Source organism: Coenobita brevimanus, chromosome 97, assembly GCF_032717465.1.
Source record: "Coenobita brevimanus isolate Jiangsu-jjx chromosome 97, ASM3271746v2, whole genome shotgun sequence".
In the NCBI taxonomy this organism is placed as follows: Eukaryota; Metazoa; Arthropoda; class Malacostraca; order Decapoda; family Coenobitidae; genus Coenobita; species Coenobita brevimanus.
In genome coordinates this window covers 7,293,671-7,314,976 of record NC_137050.1, presented here as the reverse complement: position 1 = coordinate 7,314,976, position 21,306 = coordinate 7,293,671, and the positions used below count along the sequence as shown (strand labels likewise).

At 43.6% G+C, this 21,306-nt stretch overlaps 1 protein-coding gene across 1 annotated transcript in view; it reads right to left on the bottom strand.

Annotated features, from left to right (window-relative positions):
• LOC145413793 (uncharacterized) overlaps positions 1-21,306 on the bottom strand; it is a 47,446-nt gene that overhangs the window by 22,436 nt on the left and 3,704 nt on the right. The window contains exons 2-3 of the mRNA XM_080283447.1: positions 15,725-15,919; positions 1,769-1,904 (exon numbers count right to left, since the gene is read on the bottom strand). Of these exons, the coding sequence (XP_080139573.1) occupies positions 1,769-1,904; positions 15,725-15,919 (331 nt within the window). The remainder of the gene's footprint in view (positions 1-1,768; positions 1,905-15,724; positions 15,920-21,306) is intronic.

Below are 21,306 nucleotides of genomic sequence, written 5' to 3'. Positions count from 1 at the left end.
GAATGAACGAAAGGGACAGCATTGTACTGAAGAGGTTAGCCAGGGTATTTCCACGTATGTCTCGATAATATCATTTTGTATTTTATGTTGATTCTGCAGACACTGTCGGTAGATTATTTGAAAAGAATCAGACATAAATAGCACGCAGGAGAATATAAACACATAAACACCATGGCATTGTTTATTATTCTGTTTTTGCTACCGGCAGACGATTTTATTCATTTGAGGACAGGCCATTCATACTAAACTGAATTAAATGATGTGTCAACCCCTCCACTAACAAAGGCCACTTTTGAACTGAATTAAATCGTCTGGTGGCTGCAAGAATTAAATGATGAAAACGTCGCTGTGGTGAAAGGGTTAAGGTGTGTGTGAAATAAATCGCCGCGTGGGAGTTGCTTGGGAGCCTCATAATCCCACGAGAATGCAGTCCTTTGTAATGGAATCCTAAAATTATCTAATCTCACTTAATTGCTGTATGGTAATCCCCTTATAATGCAGTTCACAACCTTTGTATTGAATTAACTGATATACCTCGATTAAAAACCTGTCTGTGGGAGAGGGATGATAAGAAGGAGAGGTGGAACAAGATGAAGGTGAAAAGATATGGTAGGGGAGTGTGAGAAACTGATTAAGATGTGCGTGGGATGGCTGAAAGAAGAAGAGGAGAGGAAAAAAGGAAGTGGAGAAGATAAGAAAAGAGGACGAGAGATGGTGGAGAAGTATTGAGGAGAATATAGTGTGTGTGAGTGAGACTAACGAAGAAGAGCATGAGAGAGGGATGGATGGAAGGAGAACAGTGAGAAAGTGGAGGAATAAGGTAGGAGAGAATAATATGAGAGAGTGAATAAGAGAGTGTGTGTGAGAGAGTGAATAAGAGAGTGTGTGAGCGTGGGGGTAGCTGGAAGGAAAAGGAAACCAAGAAGCATGTGGAAAGATAAACTAGAAGAGTGTGTGAGAGTGTGAGTAACAGAGTTTGTGAGAGTGAGGTGGTTGGAAGGAAGAGATGAAGATTATGAGGAAGATGGAGAAAAAGGAGAAACTGATCTTCCACATGCGAAAGAAACTAAGAAAGTGTATGGCAGTTGGGTGGTTGGAAGGAAAAGGGGCAGACCAAGGGCAAGAAGAAAATACTGTATAAAGCTGGGGAGTATGTGAGTAAAATATTAAATAAGAGTAGCTGTGAGTTAGCACTGGGGGAGGTGGTGGCCGAATGTTTTCAGGAGTAGTTTGTCGTCCTAAACTCGGGCGGGGAATAGGATGGTGATGTGAATTTCGATAAAACTTACTTTCTCAAATCTTCTGCAAGACCCACCGACTCGTCATTACAACACCCACACTAATACCACCACACCAGTCCTGAATGAAACAGCCTTAGCATGTAGGGTATTCAATATGGATGGTAGGTATTAGCGTCGAAGTTGTGGCACATAAAGACATGCAGGGATTTTGCTGGGCCTCTGGGAACGGGGTATCAAGTCTATGGTCACAGTCGTGTACATAAAAGTAGAATACTCGTACATGAGGGTAACTGTAATGTCCAGTATAGGCAGCAGTAGTAGTAGTAATAGTAATAGTAGTAGTAGTATGTAAATGTTGCTAGTCAGTGTTCGGTAATGTTGCATAAAGGTCCCTCTATATAATTTTCTACGGATTTCGTTTAACTTATCTTGTGTAGGCCTAAAACCTTGGATAATTGTGTGTAAACTCTCTCTCTCTCTCTCTCTCTCTCTCTCTCTCTCTCTCTCTCTCTCTCTCTCTCTCTCACCTGAGCTGGCAGATGCTGTCGTTGATCTTATTAACGCTGAGCTGACAGGACCCCACCCCGTTAAACACCTTCGGATAGTTGTCGTTCACGAAGTAAGTGCAGTTCTGTGATGCTGTCCCTCCACACCCAACCTGGACTGAGAGGGAAGCAGGAGAGTTAGGGAGAGTTGAAGGGAAGTAGTATGGAGGTAAAAGATAGAGGCGGAGGTGTGTCGGTAGGTAGGAGAAAAGGAGAGGTAGGAAAGAAGGGAAAGGGGAAGAAAAGAAATATGAGAGATATAGACGATGTAGGGAAGCAGGCGTGTAGACGTTGGTGACAAGGAGGAGTGAGCTAGAAGGGAAGCAATGAAGGAAGGAAGGAGGGAGGGGGAGAGGGAAAGACGGACGTAAGCAGAACGGAAAGAAAGGTGAGAGGAGGGAATGAATGAAAAAATAATGAAGGATGGAAGGAAGGAAAGAGGGACGTAGAAAAGAAGGAAGGAATAAAACACCTTTGGTTAGTTGTTCAGGAAGTAGGTATAGTTCTGGGTCGATACATCACACTCCACCTGAACAGTTTGGTGAGAAGTAGATGAATGTTAAATATTTGCCTATCAACTGCATGAGGATCATTATTAAAGAGGCATTGAAAGAAGGAAGAGAGACAGGCAGGAAAGGAAAGTGGAAGGAGGGACGTAGGTAGGTAGGAAAGAAGAGAGGATATAAGTAGGAAGGAAGGAAAAATGGTGAGAAGTAAGGAAGAAAAGAAAGAGGGAAGGAAGAAAGGAGAGAAGGAAGGAAGGAAGGAAAGGAGTGAGGGAGGAACGGACGTAAGAAAGGAAGAAAAATGAAGGGAGGAAATAAGGGAGGGTAGACGTACGTAAGAAGGAAGAAAAGAAGAGAGAGAGAGAGAGAGAGAGAGAGAGGAGGGAAGGAGGGAGGGGGGAGTAATTGAACTGAAAGCTTACAGGGTGTCTAAAGGTGCAAGTGCTCTGAATGTAGGAAGCGAAGGAGTGAAGGAGGGAGGGAGGGGGGAAGAGAAGGAAGGAAGGAGGAGAGGAGGAAGGGAGGGAGGAGTGGAGGTAAAAAGAGAGGGACGGACGTAGAGAAAGGGAGGGAGGGAAGGAGGAAGATAGGAATGGAGGAAGGGAGGTAGAATGATTAAATGAACATCGTGTGCCTGGCGACAAAGGCCACATGGCACTAAAGTAAAGAGAGGTAACCGCAGAAAGGAAATAGGCAATGTTTTTTTACTTTTGAAGCAGAAGCAACGTTGAAGTGGGTTTTGACGTCTAAGTGGTTTGTTAGGCACTGAAGTACTTCTGACACTGAAGTGGTTTGACACGAGGTGGTTTTGATGTTAAAGTTCTGTTGGCGTTGAAGTGTTTTGATCTTGAAGAAGTTTTGTCACTAAAGTGGTTTTGACACCGAAGGTATTGGCTTTGGCGTTGAAGTGGTTGGGTGTTAAAATGACTTGGCGATGAAGTGGCTTGATTGGTTCGGTGGTTGAAAGGCTTTACCCTTCCAGGAAGGGACAAAGAGTCGACGTCAATAGGAGGTCCTTAAACTATTCATGCCTTAAACGGAATGTCTAACCTAATATAAGTAGAAGGAAGGTAAATAAAGGCAGGAAGAAACGCGGTAACATCATGAAGAATGTATGGACAGAAGAGAAAAAAAAGACAGTAAGGAGAAAAATTTTGCAAACAGAAGGCTCCTTTTAGTCGCCTTTTACGACAAGCTAGGATGCTGGGGAAGTACTCTTTCTCCCCATTCCCAGTGGGAGAGGGAGGAAGGGAGGGAGAAAATGGTTGGAGTTCCGGCCTCTCTTGGACCTAGTAGGCGCCCCAATAATTCCTCCTTTATCAGTTAATATTTCCATGACTAGTTAATATACCCATGTAGCAATACGTTATTAATATGCAAGCTACATGGATAGCAGAATAAAGAGGAAGGAAGCCCGAGTAAGACTGGGCAGAGGGAGGGATGCAGTACCTGATAATAAAAGTCTATCTATCTATCTATAGCCCGACGCCCTAATCCCGCAAAGGGTGGCCGCAGACAAAACGCCTCCAAGTCACTCTGTCATCCACCATTTGACTCCCCTCCCCCCAACTCACCCCTCCCTCCCTCATATACCTCTCAACTCCATCCCTCCACCTCATCCTCGGTCTACCTCTCCCTCTCCCTCCCTCCACCTCACCTACATACACCCTCTTAGTCAGTCTTTCATTCTCCATTCTCTCCACATGTCCAAACCACCTCAGTGTATTTCTCCTAATCTTTTCAACCACATCCACATCTACCCCACAACGTTCCTTCACTTCTTCATTCGTCAACCTGTCCCTCCACGTCACTCCACATGCTCCTCTCAAGTAACTCATTTCCACTGCTCTCACTCTTGACTTGTTCCCCTCTTGCAAGGTCCACGCCTCGCTTCCATATGTCAGGGTAGGGATCACAATACCATCATGCAGTGACTTCTTAACTTCCATACTCACCTCCCTATTTCTCATCACTGCTTTCAGTGTACCAACAACCTTTCTTCCCTGCTGTACCCTTTCACGTACTTCATCCCCCAAAGTTCCATCCTTACTCATCACACTACCCAAGTACTTGAATGCACTCACATTCTCCATATCCTCACCATCCAATCTCACTGCACACTCTGTGACTTCATTCCTCTCAAACACCATAACTTTACTTTTGTTTACATTAACTTTCAGCTTCCTCCTCCTACACACTGTCCCAAATTCATTCACCAAACCTTGCAACTCCCATTCATCTTCACTCAACAATACTGTATCATCAACAAACAGCAACACCGGAAGCTTCCAAATCTCACCCTCATTCATTAGGGCCACCCCCACATCCACTGCCCTACCCTGCACCTCCTTTACAACCCCATCCATATATATATATATATATATATATATATATATATATATATATATATATATATATATTAAACAGCCATGGAGACATCACACCCCTGTTTCAGTCCCACATTGAGATCAAAGAACTCACTCAGTTCACCATCCACTCGCACCGTAGCCCTAGCTCCCTCGTACATACTCTTCACAGCACTCAACAATTTCCCCTCCACTCCATATATTCTCAATACCTTCCACATACCTTGCCTATCTATTCTGTCATAAGCTTTCTCCAAGTCCATGAAGGCAGCATACACTTTCCTTCCCTTCTCTAGATACTTCTCCACTAAACATCTTAGAACAAATATCTGATCTACACACCCTTTTCCCTTCCTAAATCCCCCTTGTTCTTCTCCAACTAGCTCCTCTGTCATATGCCTAACCCTATCAATGAGTATTCTACCATATATTTTACCAGTCACACTAAGAAGGCAAATACCCCTATGGTTACCACATACTTCTTTCTCCCCTTTTCCTTTGTACAGAGGAACAATTATACCTGATTTCCAGTCTTCTGGAACCCTTCCCTCTTCCCAAGCCAATCTACACAACTTCCATATCCACTCCACAACAATCTCACCCCCATACCTAAGCATTTCACCACACACTCCATCAATTCCTGGGGCCTTTCGCAGCTTAATCTTCTTCATCGCTTCCACTACTTCCGACCTACTGATCTCTTCCTCCCTCCTCTCATCTCTTCTTCTCCCAGCCATTCCCCAACCACTTATACTCACACTGTTCTCACTCTCTACATTCAACAAATCCTCAAAGTGCTCCTTCCATCTCCTCAATTTCTCTCTCTTCTCCACCAACAATCTATTATTCCTATCTTTCACTCCCCTACTATTTCCCCTTTCACACTGCCTTACTTTCTTTACCTCCTTCCAAAACAATTTCTTACTCTCCCTCCATTTCACACTCAGATTCCTCCCAAACTCTTCATCCACTTTCTTCTTACTCTCCTTCACCAGTCTCTTAACCTCCCTTCTCCTGCTCACATATACCTCTCACTTCTCTCTCTCATCTTCTCCCCTACCTCTACTCGCCAACCATTCACCATATGCCTTCTTCTTTTGTTCCACAGCTCGTTTCACCTCATCATTCCACCATGCTGTCCCTTGCACACCCTTGCATCTCCTCCTCACTCCGTAAACCGCCTCACACGCTGCGCTTATCTCTTCCGTGAATATCTTACATACGTCTTCCACCCCTTCCATCTACTCTAGCTCATACCTTCCCAATCTTTCTTCCACTATGCTCTTATACTCTGTCCTTTTCTCACTATCTTGCAATTTCTCCACTCTTCTCACAGGAGCTGCTTCCTCCTGTCTTCCCCTTCGTCTCCTCAACCACTTTCTTTGCAGCTCTACCTTGGCCATCACTAAGTGATGGTCCGAGACTCCATTCCCCCACCCTCTCCACACCCTTGCATCCAACACTTGTCTTCTCATTCGCTCATCCACACACACGTAGTCTATCATTGCCTTTCGTTCAACAAGTTCACCATCCATCCTCCTCATTACTCTCCATGTATACCGGTGGATCATCTTATGACGAAAGTAGGTGTTAGCTATTGCCAACCCCTTACCAGCACAGATGTCCACCAAAGCACTACCATTCCCATCTACTTCAGCTGGCACACCCCACTGACCAACCACTCCATCCACTCGTACATTCCCAACTTTGCCATTCATGTCTCCAATCAACAGCACTCTCTCCCTCCTCTCAAACTTGTCCATACATGCTTCTACTCTCGCCCAAAACTCATCTTTCACTCTTGCCACTCGATCCTCTGTTGGAGCATACACACATACATAAAAGTAAGGTAGGTTATAATATGGTACATGACTCCATTTCGTGTTGTAATGATCTTTTTTAACTACTTCTCTCACACTTTGCCTCACCTCATGACCTTCTTTCTTGTTTTTATTAATTTTATTTTGTATTTCTCATTTTTCTTTCCTTTCTCCCTTTCTGCTTTTTCTTCCCCCCTCCCCCGCTCTCTCTCTCTCTCTCTCTCTCTCTCTCTCTCTCTCTGTGCTATAACCATTTTCTGTGTGTCTGTCTCCATTTCGTCTCTCCTTTTCATCATTGCCTCTGTTTTCTCTACCTCTCCCTTTCTAATCCCTTTCAGTACGCTGTCGTCATTTCGCAAGTCGCCAGGTATATGAGAGCAACGCGCGCTTGTCAGGTTCTTGTTCTAGGAGAAAACTTTGAAATGAATCATCACCGCACTCAGACATTTAATCCTACAGAGCCCATTTTCACAGGGTATACTATCATGGCCTCTCCCCACCCCGACCACAACACCAGCTCATCCCACCCATTTCTTTGTCCCTCATGACCATTTCTTTACCCTTCCCGACACTTTCATATTGGAGGGATATTTTGAAACAAATCTTCACCTTACTCAAACCGCTAATCAGACAACACCCATTTTCACAGCGTATACTTTCCTATCCCAGCCTCACCGTCCATCAAATTTTCAGTCCATCCCGCCCACTCCTTTGCTCACTACGCACATTTCTTTACCCCATTTTGACGCAAATTACTCAGTCGACGAATGCACTTGTTTCTCTTTATTCATGCAACCGGATACTTTTAATTTAGGAAGGACCTCTCTCACTGAAGGGATTAATGAACTCTTACTTCCGGCGGATCGAAAAGCCTCCCCAGAGCCGAATAAAATCGTCTGAAGAAAGTTTCTTATTATTATTATTATTATTATTATTATTATTATTATTATTATTAATTATCTGAAGTTCTTTGTTTTCCACTTCATTCACTTTTTATCGCAGTATCAATTTTATCAATTCTGTCATCATTCTCTTCATCTTTTGTCGCATCTCGACTCAGTTTTCTTTTCCTTGCCTTCTCTCCCTCGCCTGGTTTCCGTTCTCTTTTCCTTACCTCTCCTCACTCTTCCTCCCCCTCTCTTCCTTTCATCTTCGTCTCCTCTTTACCTCCTCGTCTTCACCGTTCTCCTTCTTCATCATTTTCCCTCTCTACCCTTCTCTGTTGTCTCTTCCCTTCTCTTAATCCATACGAAGTATTCCTCTTCCTCCTTCCCTCTCTCCTACTCATGCTCCTCTCTTTATCCATTCACATCCTCTTCCCTCCCTCTCCCCACTCCTTCTTATCTTCCCTCATCCCCCCATTTTATTTCTCTCTTCTCCCACATTTCTTTCATGCTTTTTCTCATCTTTCTTTTCCTTCTCTTCCATTCCTCCTTCCCACCGTTTTATTCTTCCTATCCTTCTCCTTTTTCTTTCCCCTTCTCGCCTCTCTTTCTGTTTCCCTTCTCCTGCGTCCCCTCCATTCTCTATCCACCTCTCATTTTCTCCTTCTGTCTGCCTAATTATCTTTCTCTCTCTCCCATCTCTGTGTATATCCCTTCTCCTCTCCCTCTCCACCTCACCATCTTCTATCCCTTCTCATCCACTTCCCTCTACCCATCCTCTGTCATCTCTCCCCCTTTCTTTTTTTCCTCCATCCCACCTCTGCTTCTGTCTTTATTCACACTCCTCATCTTTCCCTCACTCTCTTTTTCCCATTTCCTGCTGCCCCTCCCCTTCCTCCTCTCTCCATCCTCTCGTTTCCACTTCCTCCCTCTTCCACTCTCCGTCCTCCTTCCCTCTTCCTTCTCCACCTGCTTCCTCATGCTTCTCCTCCCTCTCATTTCCCCATCTCTCCTCCAACCTCTCCCCCTCCCCCACCCTCCTTCTCCTCCTTAATACGTGCTTAGAGACACATTTGTACCCTTAAGCTTCTTGGAGTCTCTCTCTAGGATCCATTCTGTCTCTCCTTACTGTCTCTCTTCTATTTTCCCTGTCTGCACTGTCTCTTTTGTCTCTTCTGCTTTTCCTTTGTCTTTTTTCCCTCCCCTCCTGTTTCATCTCTGTCTCCCTGCTGTTATTTATGTCTTTATTGTTCATTATTACCATGTTTGTCTCTCCTGTCTATCTCTTCTCTGTCCCTCCTTGATATTTCTTCCGCCTCTCCTTCCTATCTTTTCTCTCTTTCCTTACTGCCTCCTCTCTACCTCTCCTTTCTCTTCCTTTTCTCCTTTTCGCTATCGCTCCCATAGTTTATTTATACTTTCTTTCATTTCCTTTTATATTTCTTCTTTTTGTTTTCCTCCTTCCATTCCCTTCGTCCTAAATCTGCACCTTCTCTTCTTGTCTTCTTAACTTGTCATTATCTTCTTACGTTGCCCATTCTCACCCTTCCCTCTTTCACAACTCTATACTTTATTACTTGCTGTGTGTCCTAACTTTTCCACCCTCCTGTATCTCTATACCTAATGTTTTTCCATCCTCCTACCTTCTCTCACCTCACTCCTCTTCTCCTTTTTACTTCATTATTATTCTTTCTCTCCTTCTTCTTCTCTTAACCTCTTCCCTGCATTGACCCTTTTTTTTTTTTAATTATGCTACCACTAGACAGCTTTCTTGGGCGGCTTTATTTATTTCTAGTGTTGAAGATAGTAATCAAGTTTATATCTGACCTCTCCTGTTTCAAATATCTCCCCTAAGCTTAATAAAACCGTGTGGAGATAGCATGAATAAAAAAAAGAGTACCCATAGTGAAGGGGATAACACTTTCACACCTTCCTGTATCTCGTCATTCTTCTTGTACGCATATGACTCTGGCCATAGACTAGACAGCCTGTTGCCCGAGGTTTTGCAGTCCCCCCAGGCTCGAGAGACATATGATTCAGGACAGTATGATTTTTTTTTTTTTATTATCAGGTTCCAGTACGATACTGCTTGTTTCCTTTTCATTCTGTCGTGAAACTATCCTATAAGATTTCAATATCAGTTTTTCTGTAATACGTAACTGTTATTATTTTCTTTGTCTAGTTATTCTCATGGATAGGAACTACCTAATATGGGTGAACTGGTGTGACAATATTTTCTCGCAAGACCAACGAAAAATGCTTTGGTTGGGATCAAAAGATATCCAGGTTAAGACCAAAAGATGCCTAGGCTAGGACCGTAGGATTGATAAATTAGCACCGAAGGATGTTGCTTTCGTGGCTATATTTGGCTTGTGTAATCCGTTCTATTAAATTTGGTGCGCCGCCCAGTCCGTGTGGAAACTTGCTGATTCATCCTGCTGCTGCTGAGACATTGTACTGAGTAGGTGGGTGGGTGAATGGATGGGTGGATCTGTTTACATCAATAGGTGTATAGGGTTGCTTCTGCTGTGCTTTCACCGGCTGTTATGTAATGCTGAGTGGAGCATGCCCGAACATGTCTCGAGATTCGCGCTTATCAGCCCAGCCTTTAAAAAAAAAAAATGCCCTTAATATTTTGCCTGATGCATAAACACTGATTCAGTATTTTCAAACACATGTTGTATCATTTACAATTCAAGTCTAGTGTCGGAGATGGGTTTATTTTGCTAGTACTCATAAATATTATTTTGAAGGCTACAGAGGTTATGACTGAATCGGCGGCAAGGTCAGAAAGGTGCCAAGGTAGGGCCCTAGGACGTCAAGAGCAGAGGTGAAGGATGTCAAAGTTAGTGCCGAAAGATGCCAAGAAGGACAATATTAGGACCAAAGGACACCAAGTTGTAAACATCTGTCTCCGTTTCTTTTAATACTGTAAACATTCATCTTGTGAGCATCGTTATTTGAACATTCGTCTTTTAGGCATTTGTCTTGTGAGCATTTGTCTTGCATGCCTCTATCTTGTAAGCACTGGGGCGAACTGGGATACTGCCCTCATTCTCCTTTCCTATGTACGTATCCTAGTTGTGTTGTTATGGCGCCATTATGTTTTCATTGCCTGTCAACAGCTGCAGTTATTGTGCTCCGCCTTCACACTCATGCCACCATTTAGGTACTGCTCGTCCACCATGTTCCTTGAGACAGAGATTTCTTACAGTAGAGTGCATTGGGAAGAGCAGAGGTATTGACATGTATTATTCCCTTTCTCTCTCTCTCTCTCTCTCTCTCTCTCTCCCTTCGTGCTTGTTCTTAGTCCTCGTGTTCGTGGTGGTGGTGGTGGTGGTGGTGTGTGTGTGTGTGTGTGTGTGTGTGTGTGTGTGTGTGTGTGTGTAATTCACCGGGTCGGTCATTATCACTTGATGGTCGTGATCGTCAGCTTTTTACCCTCCCGGAAGGGAGCTGAGAGCTCATATAGTCCGATTTAAGGGCAAGGCTGTAACCTTCACACACACACACCCATCCCCTTGCTCAAGGGGGACAGTAACCACCCACTTCATCAGTGAAACTTTTCGCAACCTGAGCGAGGCGTGAACTCCCGTCCACCAGTTGGCAAGCGAGAACGTTACCACTGTGTGTGTGTGTGTGTGTGTGTGTGTGTGTGTGTGTGTGTGTGTGTGTGTGTGTGTGTGTGTGTGTGTGTGTGTGTGTGTGTGTGTGTGTGAGTACCCGCATCCTCTTCATTAATTCTTCCTATCCAGCATCCTTCTTCTTTTTTTTTCTTTCTTTCCTTTTCTTTTTCATTCATGTCTTTGTTTCTTTCCAACCCTCTTTTTTGCCGCACGTTTCTTAATTTTGTTTTACCTCTCATATTCTTTGTCTTTCTCGTCCACTCTTCCACTTTTCTTTTCTTTTATCCCGTCTTCCACCTTTCCCTCCCTCCCTCCACCTTGCTTTCTCTCCTTTTCAGCTTCCTACCTTTCTATTTTCCCTCCACTTCTCCCTCGCTCCACCTTTCCTTTCCTTCGCCTTTCCTTCCCTCCACCTTTGCGTCCCTTCACCTCGCCCTCCGCCACCTCTCCTTCCCTCCACTTTTCCTTCCCCTCGCCTCTCCTTCCCTCCACTTTTCCTTCCCCCCGCCTCTCCTTCCCTCCATCTCTCCTTCCCTCCACCCCTGCTTCCCACCACCTCTCCTTCCCTCCACCTCTGCTTCCTTCCATCTCTACATCCCTCCACCTCTCCTTCCTTCCACCTCGCCTTCCCTCCACCTCTCCTTCCCTCCACCTCTCCTAATTCTTCTCACATTTTTCCCTCCTGTCACTTTCCTTGCTTGTCCCTTCCACCTCATTTCTCCCTTTCCTCTTGTCTCAGTGCCTCCTTCATTCTTTTATTCCTTTTTGGTGTCCTTCCTTCATTCCTTCCTTACTTCCATTCGTTCCTTCCATCCATCATTCCCTTCTTTTCCTCATTTCCTTCATTTGCTCGCTTGTCATTGTCTTTCTTTTTTCTTTACCGTCTTGCTTATGTTTTTGAACTCCTTCCCTCCTTCTCTTCTCGCCTTTACTTTCTCTCTTATTTCATTTTGTTTTGTTTCCCACCTTTTTCCTTCTCTTCTTCTTTTCCTTCCAGTGTTTCTTTTTTCTTATTTCTTCTTTCTTTCAATGTAAAATCTCTTCCTTTATTCGCTCCTTCCATCCTTCCATCCTTGCATGCTTGCCTACTTCCTTTCTTCCTCCCAGCCCTCCTTCCTTCCTTCCTTCCTTCCATCCCTCCTTCTTTGCTACCTACCTTCCTTCCTTCATCACATGTTGTTCTTTCCAATATTCATGGTGTGTTTCTACCTTCCTCCCTTCTGTTATTTAGCAAGAGGGCGTGGTGGGTGGGGGAGAGCCTTCTTCTTTTCTAACCTTTTCTCACACACGTTGGTTAGATTTTTTTACACAATTAGTTTAAGCAGAAAAAAATGTAGAGCAATAGAGCTTAAGATATATCATTCTCTTAAATAGTTCCTTCGATTTTCCTTCTTCCTTCCTTCTTCACTTCTTCCTATCGTCTCCCCTTTATCTTTGCTTCCCTTCCTTCCTTCTTACCTTTCTTCCTTGCTTCCTTCCATACTTCCCTCCGTCTCTCCCTCCTCTCTTTCCTCTCCTCCCTCCGTCCTTCCTTTCTTTCCTCTTTTTTCCCGTGGCTTCCTTCGTTCCTTCCTTCCTTCCTTGTTTCTCTCCACACGGCAGGCTAATCAGTTCTTGCCCATCTTTTTCCTTCTGTCTCTCGCTTTCTCTCTGTCACTTGGTGTTATTTTCTCTCTCCTCTTCCCTCATTGTCTTCCTGTAATTCGTCTTTCTTATATTTTTTCTCTCACCTTGTCTTTTCTCTTCCCCTTCACTTCTCCTTCCTCCATTTTCTGATACGTTTCTCTCTCTCTCTCTCTCTCTCTCTCTCTCTCTCTCTCTCTCTCTCTCTCTCTCTGCCCCAGTGTTCCTTACCTCTGCATTTCTTTCTCCCTTCTTAACTTCATCTCTCTATCTCCTCTTCTTCCTTCATTCGTTCTTCTAATTTTCTCTCTGTCCTTCCTTTCTTTCCTCCCTCCCATCTCCTTTATTCCCTCCATCTCCTTTCTCCATTTCCTCAGCCTTGAAAATCCATTCCTCGCTTTTTCTCTCTTCCTTCCCTCCCTCGCATTTCTTTTTCTCCTTGTGTCTCCCTTTCCTTCCTCCGTTTTTTAAAATTTCCGCCACGTCACTTACTATCCTCCCCTCCAACTCCTTTTTTTTTTCCTTCTTCTTCTTTTTCGTTCCCTTCCTCGCCTGAATTTTTCTCCCCGTCTCTCCTTTTTTATTTTCCCTTCCTTGTCGCACCTCGTCCTCCCCTCCCTCTCTTCTATTTTAGCTCTTCTCCACTTATCTCTCTTCGTTTTCTCCCTCCCCTCCCTCTCTTTCCCTTTTTTCTCTCTCTCTCTCTTTGTCTCCCTCCTCACCCTTCCATCTTTATCTCCCCCTGCGTGCCTTTCCGTCCTCTTTTCTCCTTCACTATATGTTTTTTCTCAATATATCTATTTATAACTCTCTTCCTTTCTATTTTTACTTCTCTTTGTGCCTCTCTCCCTCTTCCCTCTTTTTTTTTTTTATCCTCCTGTCCCTTTCCACCCTCATTCATCGTCTTCTTTTCTCCAAGATTTTTTTTTTTTTATCTCGTGTTTTTCTCCTCGTTCCATTTTCCCCGCCCCCTCGTTCCCTCCTTCTTATCCACTATCTTATATTTATTTTCCTGCATGTCACTTCCCATCTTTTTCCTCCCTCCTCTATCGTCTGTCCTTTCTGTGTCTCCTTCCTTCCCACCTTCCTTCCCTCCTTCCTTCCCTCCTTTTTGGACTGCGATATTTCTCTCCATTCCTTCGTCCCTCCATCCTTCAGCCTTTCCATCCTTCACTTTTTCTCCAAATGTCTCTTTCCCTTCCTCACCATCGGCCGAATTCTCTTAGGCTCAGGAGGCTCACAAACACCTGCCCCTCAGCGATTTACTGTACACTTTACAATTTGATATTCCCTCTTAGCGATAGTTTGCATAAATAACACAGAAGAGAATATTAACCCCTTTATGCTGCCTTTTTTTTTTATTCTCGCTATCTTCTGACGATTTTATATAGCATGGGGAAGACTTTTCAAACTAGAGGTGTTAGATATAGCCTTCATGAACCCCTTCACGCAAGCGCACACACACACACACACACACACACACACACACACACACACACACACACACACACACACACACACACACACACACACACACACACACACACACACACACACACACACACACACACACACACACACACACACACACAGGAGAGCAACAGTAGTATCCCACCCCACTGCCTTGGTTCTCCTCCGCCCTATATGCAGTGGTGAGTGGGAGCCATTTTATTCTGCCAGCGCTTTTAATTTGCGTGCATGCCTCTTTTTACGCATTACAGGAGAGAGGAAGGACTTGATAAATGAACTTATATCAAATACTGTATCATTGTTCAAGGTAAGCTAGTTTGTGGGGGATCTTTGTTTATGGGTGTCAGTATGCGTTCATTTTAGTCTCTCTTTTCTTCTCTCCCTCTTTCATTCCTATACCCCTTTCTCCTTTCTGTCTCCCCTTTCACTCCATCATTTTCTTCTTGTAATTTTGCATTTGTGTGTTGCTTTCTTGCTTTCCATGTCTTCTTCCTTTCGTTTCATATTTCCTGTCCTTCCTCCTTGCGTGTTTTGTACTCCTTTTCTCTTGTTTTCCTTGATACTTCTCCTTCTTTATTATGCCTTTATTTTTTTTATGCATATCTGTGATGCTTTTATCCCTTCTTCCCTTGCTATCCCTCTCCCTCCTCCAGTCTTCCTTCCTTCCTACTCTTTCTCTTTGATTCCTTCTCTTTAATACATTCTTCGCTTCCTGCCCTCTCCATCCTCCTTCCTTCCTTCCTACATCTATTCTTTTTCTTTGCTTCCTTGCTGGAATCTCGTCTTCAGTTTTTGCCTGTCTCTCCCCCTTCCTTCCTACTCTTTCTCTCTCTCTCTTTTTTTTTTCTCTGCTTTCTTCATCTGCTTCCTTTCTTCAATTCCTTCCCTTCTCCTTCCTCCTTCCTTCCATCATCTCCTCTTTCGCTTTGCTTCCTTCTCTTTTATACCTTTCCTTCCTGCTCCTCTACTCCCTTTCTTCCTTCCTACATCTTCTTGTTCCTTTTGCTTCCTTCCCTGCTCGCCTCCTGCTACACTCTCCCAACGCTGCCCATCCAGGCTTGAGGCATTCGGTCTCTGTGTAGCAAGTGCCACTGTTTACCTACCGTCCTAATTTCCGTAACTATCTACACATCTTTACTTGAGAGTTTCCTTTTTTCCTTTTCATGTCCTCTTCCTTTCGTCTACATATTTCCTTTCCTCCCTTCATCCCCAGTCTGTACTCTTTACCTCCGCCAACGAAATTGGAGGAGGTTATGTATTCCCCTATTTTTGTCTGTTTGTTTGTTTGTTTGTCCACACGATATGTCCAAAAGTTCTCAGTGAATTTCAATGAAATTTTATGGAAGGCAGGGCCATGGACCAAGAAAGAATTGATTGAATTTGGGGGCGGATCCGGATCTGGATCCTGTAATGGCGCTGGCGGAGGTATGCGCTCTCTGAGTGCTTTCTAGTTTTCTCATGTTTTCGTTAATACTGCGCATCCTTTCTCCTTCGGTTGTTTCTTTACTCCCGATGCATCTCTGTGTCTACTTCCCCCCCAGTATGCCCTCCGTACCTTCCTCTCCATTCTTTTCCCCTCCTTTCTCCCTCCCTGCCCTTTCCCACACTCGTAGAGGTACTAACAACTTCGCTCAGGTACTCACAGACACAGCAAGTCCCGGTGCCGTTGCTACATGGTCCCGACGCAGCGCCCCCAAGCCGAGTGCAATCTGCCTCGGTGTAGCAGGTGCCATTGTCCCCAGACGAGGCCCGGCACGACCCCACCGTTACCTGCTGCTGTTGCCGTCGACGCCGCAGTGAGAATAGCTTCAGCATCGGCGATACGGACAGCTTGAAGACTGGGAAAGAGAAAAACAGTTTGATCTGATGATGCATTTTCACTGACAGCTTGAAGACTGCGGAAGGGAGGAACAGATTACCTAGATGATACATTTTTTTCCAAGTCCACTCTCACTTATTTTTACGTTCAAGTCTATTTTCCCGTCAGCATTTTGCGAGTCAACAGTCATGTATTTTTACGTTTAAATCTGTTTTTGGCGACGTTTTATTCCAAAATCATTCTCATTTATTTTTATGTTCAGATCTGCTGTTCCCATATTTTTTGTTTTTGTTTTTGTGATTTCTTTGATTTTGACGTTATTTTCTATCGCAAATGACACGTAAATAGGGAGGTTTTGCCCTTCGGACCTCCCCCCCCCCCCGCCACCGCAATGTACAAGTGCATCTTAAACCAATTTGCGAAGGAAATGTCATAATTGCAGAGTCAATAATAATGATGAATACTATCCAGTGGAAGCAAGAAAATAAAAAATAAAAAATCGAGATCCTGTGTAAGTGGTATGGTAATTTAAACAGATTAGATAAAATGGGATTATTTGAATTATGCTACGTTTAGTTGGATTAGGTTGGCTGAGGTTGGCTTGGGTCACATTAGGTCAAGTACAAATACAATCACCACCACCACAAATACCACAGCCACAGCTATCATCATCGCCACAACTATCACTGTCACCACCACAACAGCCACAACTACTATCACATCTACACAGCTACAGTTACCACCACCACTACCACAGCTACCACCATCATTACAGCCACCATCGTCACAACTGCCACTATCATCACAACAAAAATCACAACTACCACTGTCATCACAGCAACAACCACAACTACCACCATCAGTACAACCACCACCACCACAACTACCACCATCAGTACAACCACCACCACCACAACTACCACCATCACTACCACAAGTACCACCATCCGATCATATTAAGTGGATTTCTCTCTTGCCAATATTGCCTCATCTGACTTCATGGAAACAGCCTTTATATTTCCAGAGAGAGAGAGAGAGAGAGAGAGAGAACGTCCAGAATTCGGGAAGGGTGAGAATCGATTTTGCAATATAACGATTCTCTCTCTCTCTCTCTCTCTCTCATTATTCCGTATCCCATATTTTTCCCTTCTCCTCCTGTCAGGACCTATCTCTCTCTCCTGTCACATCTTCCTCTCCCTCCTGTCAGTTTCTCTACCTTCATACTCTCTCTCTCTCTCTCTCTCTCTCTCTCTCTCTCTCTCTCTCTCTCCTTCAATTTCCATTCCACATAACCTTTTTCCCTTTCCTTTGGTTCCACCCCTTTTTCCACCCCTCCTTTCTCTCCCTTCCTTTATCCCTTACCTACATTTTCACTGCCTATTGTGTCGCCTTTTCGTCCTTTTACTCCCCACCTTCTGCCTTTCTCTCTTCCCTCGCCTTTTACCTTTGTGATACCTCTCTCTCTCTCTCTCTCTCTCTCTCTCTCTCTCTCTCTCTCTCTCTCTCCCTTTCTCTAGTGGTTGTATTTTCTCTGATATACTTTATACTGGTGACATATACGGATTGACTCGTGAGCTATGAACATGAAAATAAAAAAAAATGAAAGCATCGGCGATAAGAAATTTTTTAAAAAGTATATATGCGGAAGTGTGGCTCAGTTGACAATATTTTTTTATGTTAGTATTTGTTTCCTCTTCAGTCATAAAATATTTAGGCTTTCAGTCTTGCAAGGCGCTGCTTATGCCCGTCGTAATATACTGAGTCTAAATTAGGGAAGTGAGGGAGAGCGGCCTGCTTTGTTATCCTGTTCGCAGACATCACTATGGAGAAGCAAAATTGAAAATAAAAGAAGTTTGGCCTGTTTATCTTACTGCTAATTGTGTTATGTATGATGGAATAACTTTAAACATGTTCTTATCCTCACGGGTGTATTCAAACTGACCATCACTTTTATCTTTTTGCCCTGAATATCCTCAAAATTGCCATCTTTCCATATTTAATTCTGGGTACTAACAGTAGATTAGCACTAGAATATGATGCTAGTCACGAAGAAGTGCTGTAAAATTGATGAAGTGTAATATATAGAGGTTTGCTTACACTTTCACTCCCTCCGCTTTAATGATGTGGCCGTAAATCTTATTTTAACTATTAAGGCCAGAAAGCCTGGAATGAGCAGCAAGGTTTCTGTGTGTGTGTGATATATATATATATATATATATATATATATATATATATATATATATATATATATATATATATATGCAGAGAGAGAGAGAGAGAGAGAGAGAGAGAGAGAATAGGAAGATTGAACATGGAAATTTGAAAAAGGTACATGCCAAGAGAGAGAGAGAGAGAGGAAGCACAGGTAGATGATGATGAAAATAGTGATAAATTTCTTGATGATGATAATAGATGATAACAATGATGATGATGATGATGATGGTGACTTTCATTTTTTCCCTTCACCTACCGTATCCCCCACCTATGGCTGATCTCCACCCCCCTTCCCCCATCCCTCTACCCCTTTCCCTCACACACACTTCCCCTCTCCCCTCCTCCCCTCTCTGCCTTTCTCTCCAATTACTCTCTGACTTTCACACGAGGCGTAGCGCAGCCAACCACAACCCTCCCCCCCTCCTCTCTCTCTCTTTCTCTCTCTCTCTCTCTCTCTCTCTCTCTCTGTCAGGCAGTTATCATTTTTATTTACTTTTCCTGGAAACGAAATCGAGCGAGAAATTGATGTGTGCGGGTGGGGGTGGTTGAGAGAGAGAGAGAGGGATGTGTGTGTGTGTGTGTGTGTGTGTGTGTGTGTGTGTGTGTGTGTGTGTGTGTGTGTTCATGCGTGTGCAGTTCGGTGTGTGGGGGCAATAAATCACGCTAGCCATAAATAAAGAAATCCAAACGAAGTGATGGGAAACGAACGAATGGCTACGTGACAGCTACTAACCCTCTCGCTCCTGTGACCCACTTTCAGCTGAAGAAAGTCGTCCTTTGAATACGATCTCGTCTGTTTATATTTACTTTTGTCATCTCCAGACGATTTTACCCAGCTAAGGGGAGACTTTTTTTCTTGGAGATGTTACTTAGAGCTTCAAAAATCCTCTCAGTCCCGAAGGTCTCGCTTGAAGCTGAAGAAAATCGTCTGGAATCAACAGGAATTAAAAAAAATGTGACGTCCTCGGGCTGAAGTGGTTAACCCCCTCTTTGTGGTTAAGTATTTTTCTTTTTTTTTCCTTGTATTTAATATTTTTGCTGCCCACAGACGATTTCATTCAGCTTGAGAGAGCCATGCTCTGCGATCAATTACGTTTTTTTTTTTTTTTAATCCTTCCCGTTCCAAAAGTCTTCCCGAGAGAGAGAGAGAGAGAGAGAGAGAGAGCGAGCGAGCAAATCGTCCGGTCGTATTAACCCCTTTAATACGATGATATATTTTTTGTTATTCTTGCTACTTTCAGACGATTTTATTCAGCTTACGGGAGACTATACCAACTGGGAAGTTTAGGTACGGCCTCCATTAACCCCTCCAGCATAACACGTTGACCCTAAGCTGGCTAAAATTGTCTGGAGGTAGCAACATGAAGGACGCCATCTTGTTGAACTGGCTTACTCCTTCCTGGTTTCCACCTCCTCCTATTCTTCATCTTCATCTCCTCGTCCTCCTCCTTCTCCTTCTTCTTCTTCTTCTTCTGCTTCTTCTCCTTCCTCCCTTTCTTCTTCTTCTTCTTCTTCCTCTTCCTCTTCTTTTTGCTTTCATTATATTGCTTACTTTTGCTTAGAAGGGACCTCCTCGTACTGAAGGCCCTTTTTTTTTTTTTTTAGACAAATCTCTACAGTATGAGCGTGCCTGATTTAGATTTTTTCTGCTTCGGCTTGACTGTTTTATTTTGTTCTTGTTGTGACCTGACGACTCTATATACCACATCAGCAACCCTTTGCAGTAAACGGACTAACGCTTTTACTATTAAGATTTTTTTTCATTTATTTTTATTAATCACCCCGTAAGAACTCTGTAATTAAGAGTCTGATAGTAAATATATATATATATATATATATATATATATATATATATATATATATATATATGTGTGTGTGTGTGTGTGTGTGTGTGTGTGTGTGTGTGTGTGTGTGTGTGTGTGGAGAGAGAGAGAGAGAGAGTAACATTTAATCCAGCTGTGTGTTGCTTAGATTAAAAAAAACACCGACTGACAGAAAGATAGATAGGTAGACACAGATGAATAAAATCGTCCTGTATTAAGCCGAATGATGTAACTAATAACACCTACAGGAGCCTCAAAGGTTCATCCATGCACGTTTTAACCCCCTGATTGCTACGATTTCCCTCGGCTAACGTTATCCTAAACTGAAGCCAGAGTGCGTAGTAAAGAGTTTAGGAGAATGACACTGCTCTCTCTCTCTCTCTCTCTCTCTCTCTCTCTCTCTCTCTCTCTCTCTCTCTCTCTCTGTCTATTTGTATCGAGTTATTGTTATCTGTTTATTTATTGCGTAGTTAGGCGTGTTTTATGAGGGACTTCTGCGTCCTCGGATGGCCCCACCAGATGCTGTCGAGAGAGAGAGAGAGAGAGAGAGAGAGAGAGAGAGAGAAACACTTAATTCAGCAGTGCGGAAAAAAGACTACCTCATTCACTCCTAGCCAGTCTCTCAGGTGTCGTGTATGATAGTCTGCGCCGAAAAGTAAGTTTCAGACAGCCACAGACAAGCCCCGTTGATCGCTGTTCATTCTAGTCATTCTTCCGTGAACCACCTCATTCCAGCTTGCTTTGTTTCATACTCGCCTTTCACCCTTCTGGACCCTGATACCTCTATATGTCAAAATATTTCATCATCCTTTCGCTTTCCTTGGCCTCATCCTTCTGTCCACTTGCTCTGCTGATCTGTATATCATTTTCAGTGTCTCATTACCCATGCTCTCCGTTTGGCCATAACACTTCAATACAAACTCATCTGCCCTTTCCGTCATTCTGTTCCTGCTTTTCTATCCTTGTCATCAACTGATAGAATAGTTTCGTTTGGTACAACCTTCTTTATACCAATCAGCCACGAAAGGACCAACAGGTGAGTTGCTGTTTGCTCTCCTCTATACTCCTTTGTACTACCGTATGTTGTTTTTCCCACGTATCTCATAGTGTTATGCTCCCCTCTGTGAAACCATCACACTGCCCGTGTAGATCTTAAGACACCCCATTTTTAACACTCTAGCATGTAGGATCCAAGTCTCACACCCGTACGGCACGCTCAGCACCACAATGCTTTCACGCGTAACCATCCTCACCAGACCGGACACTAATCTTTCATACGCTCCTCAGCACCCCTAATACTTTTGTCTTTTTCCCGTCCTGTGATATGTTTCAACGCCATAATTTCCATCTACTGATACGTCTAACCCAA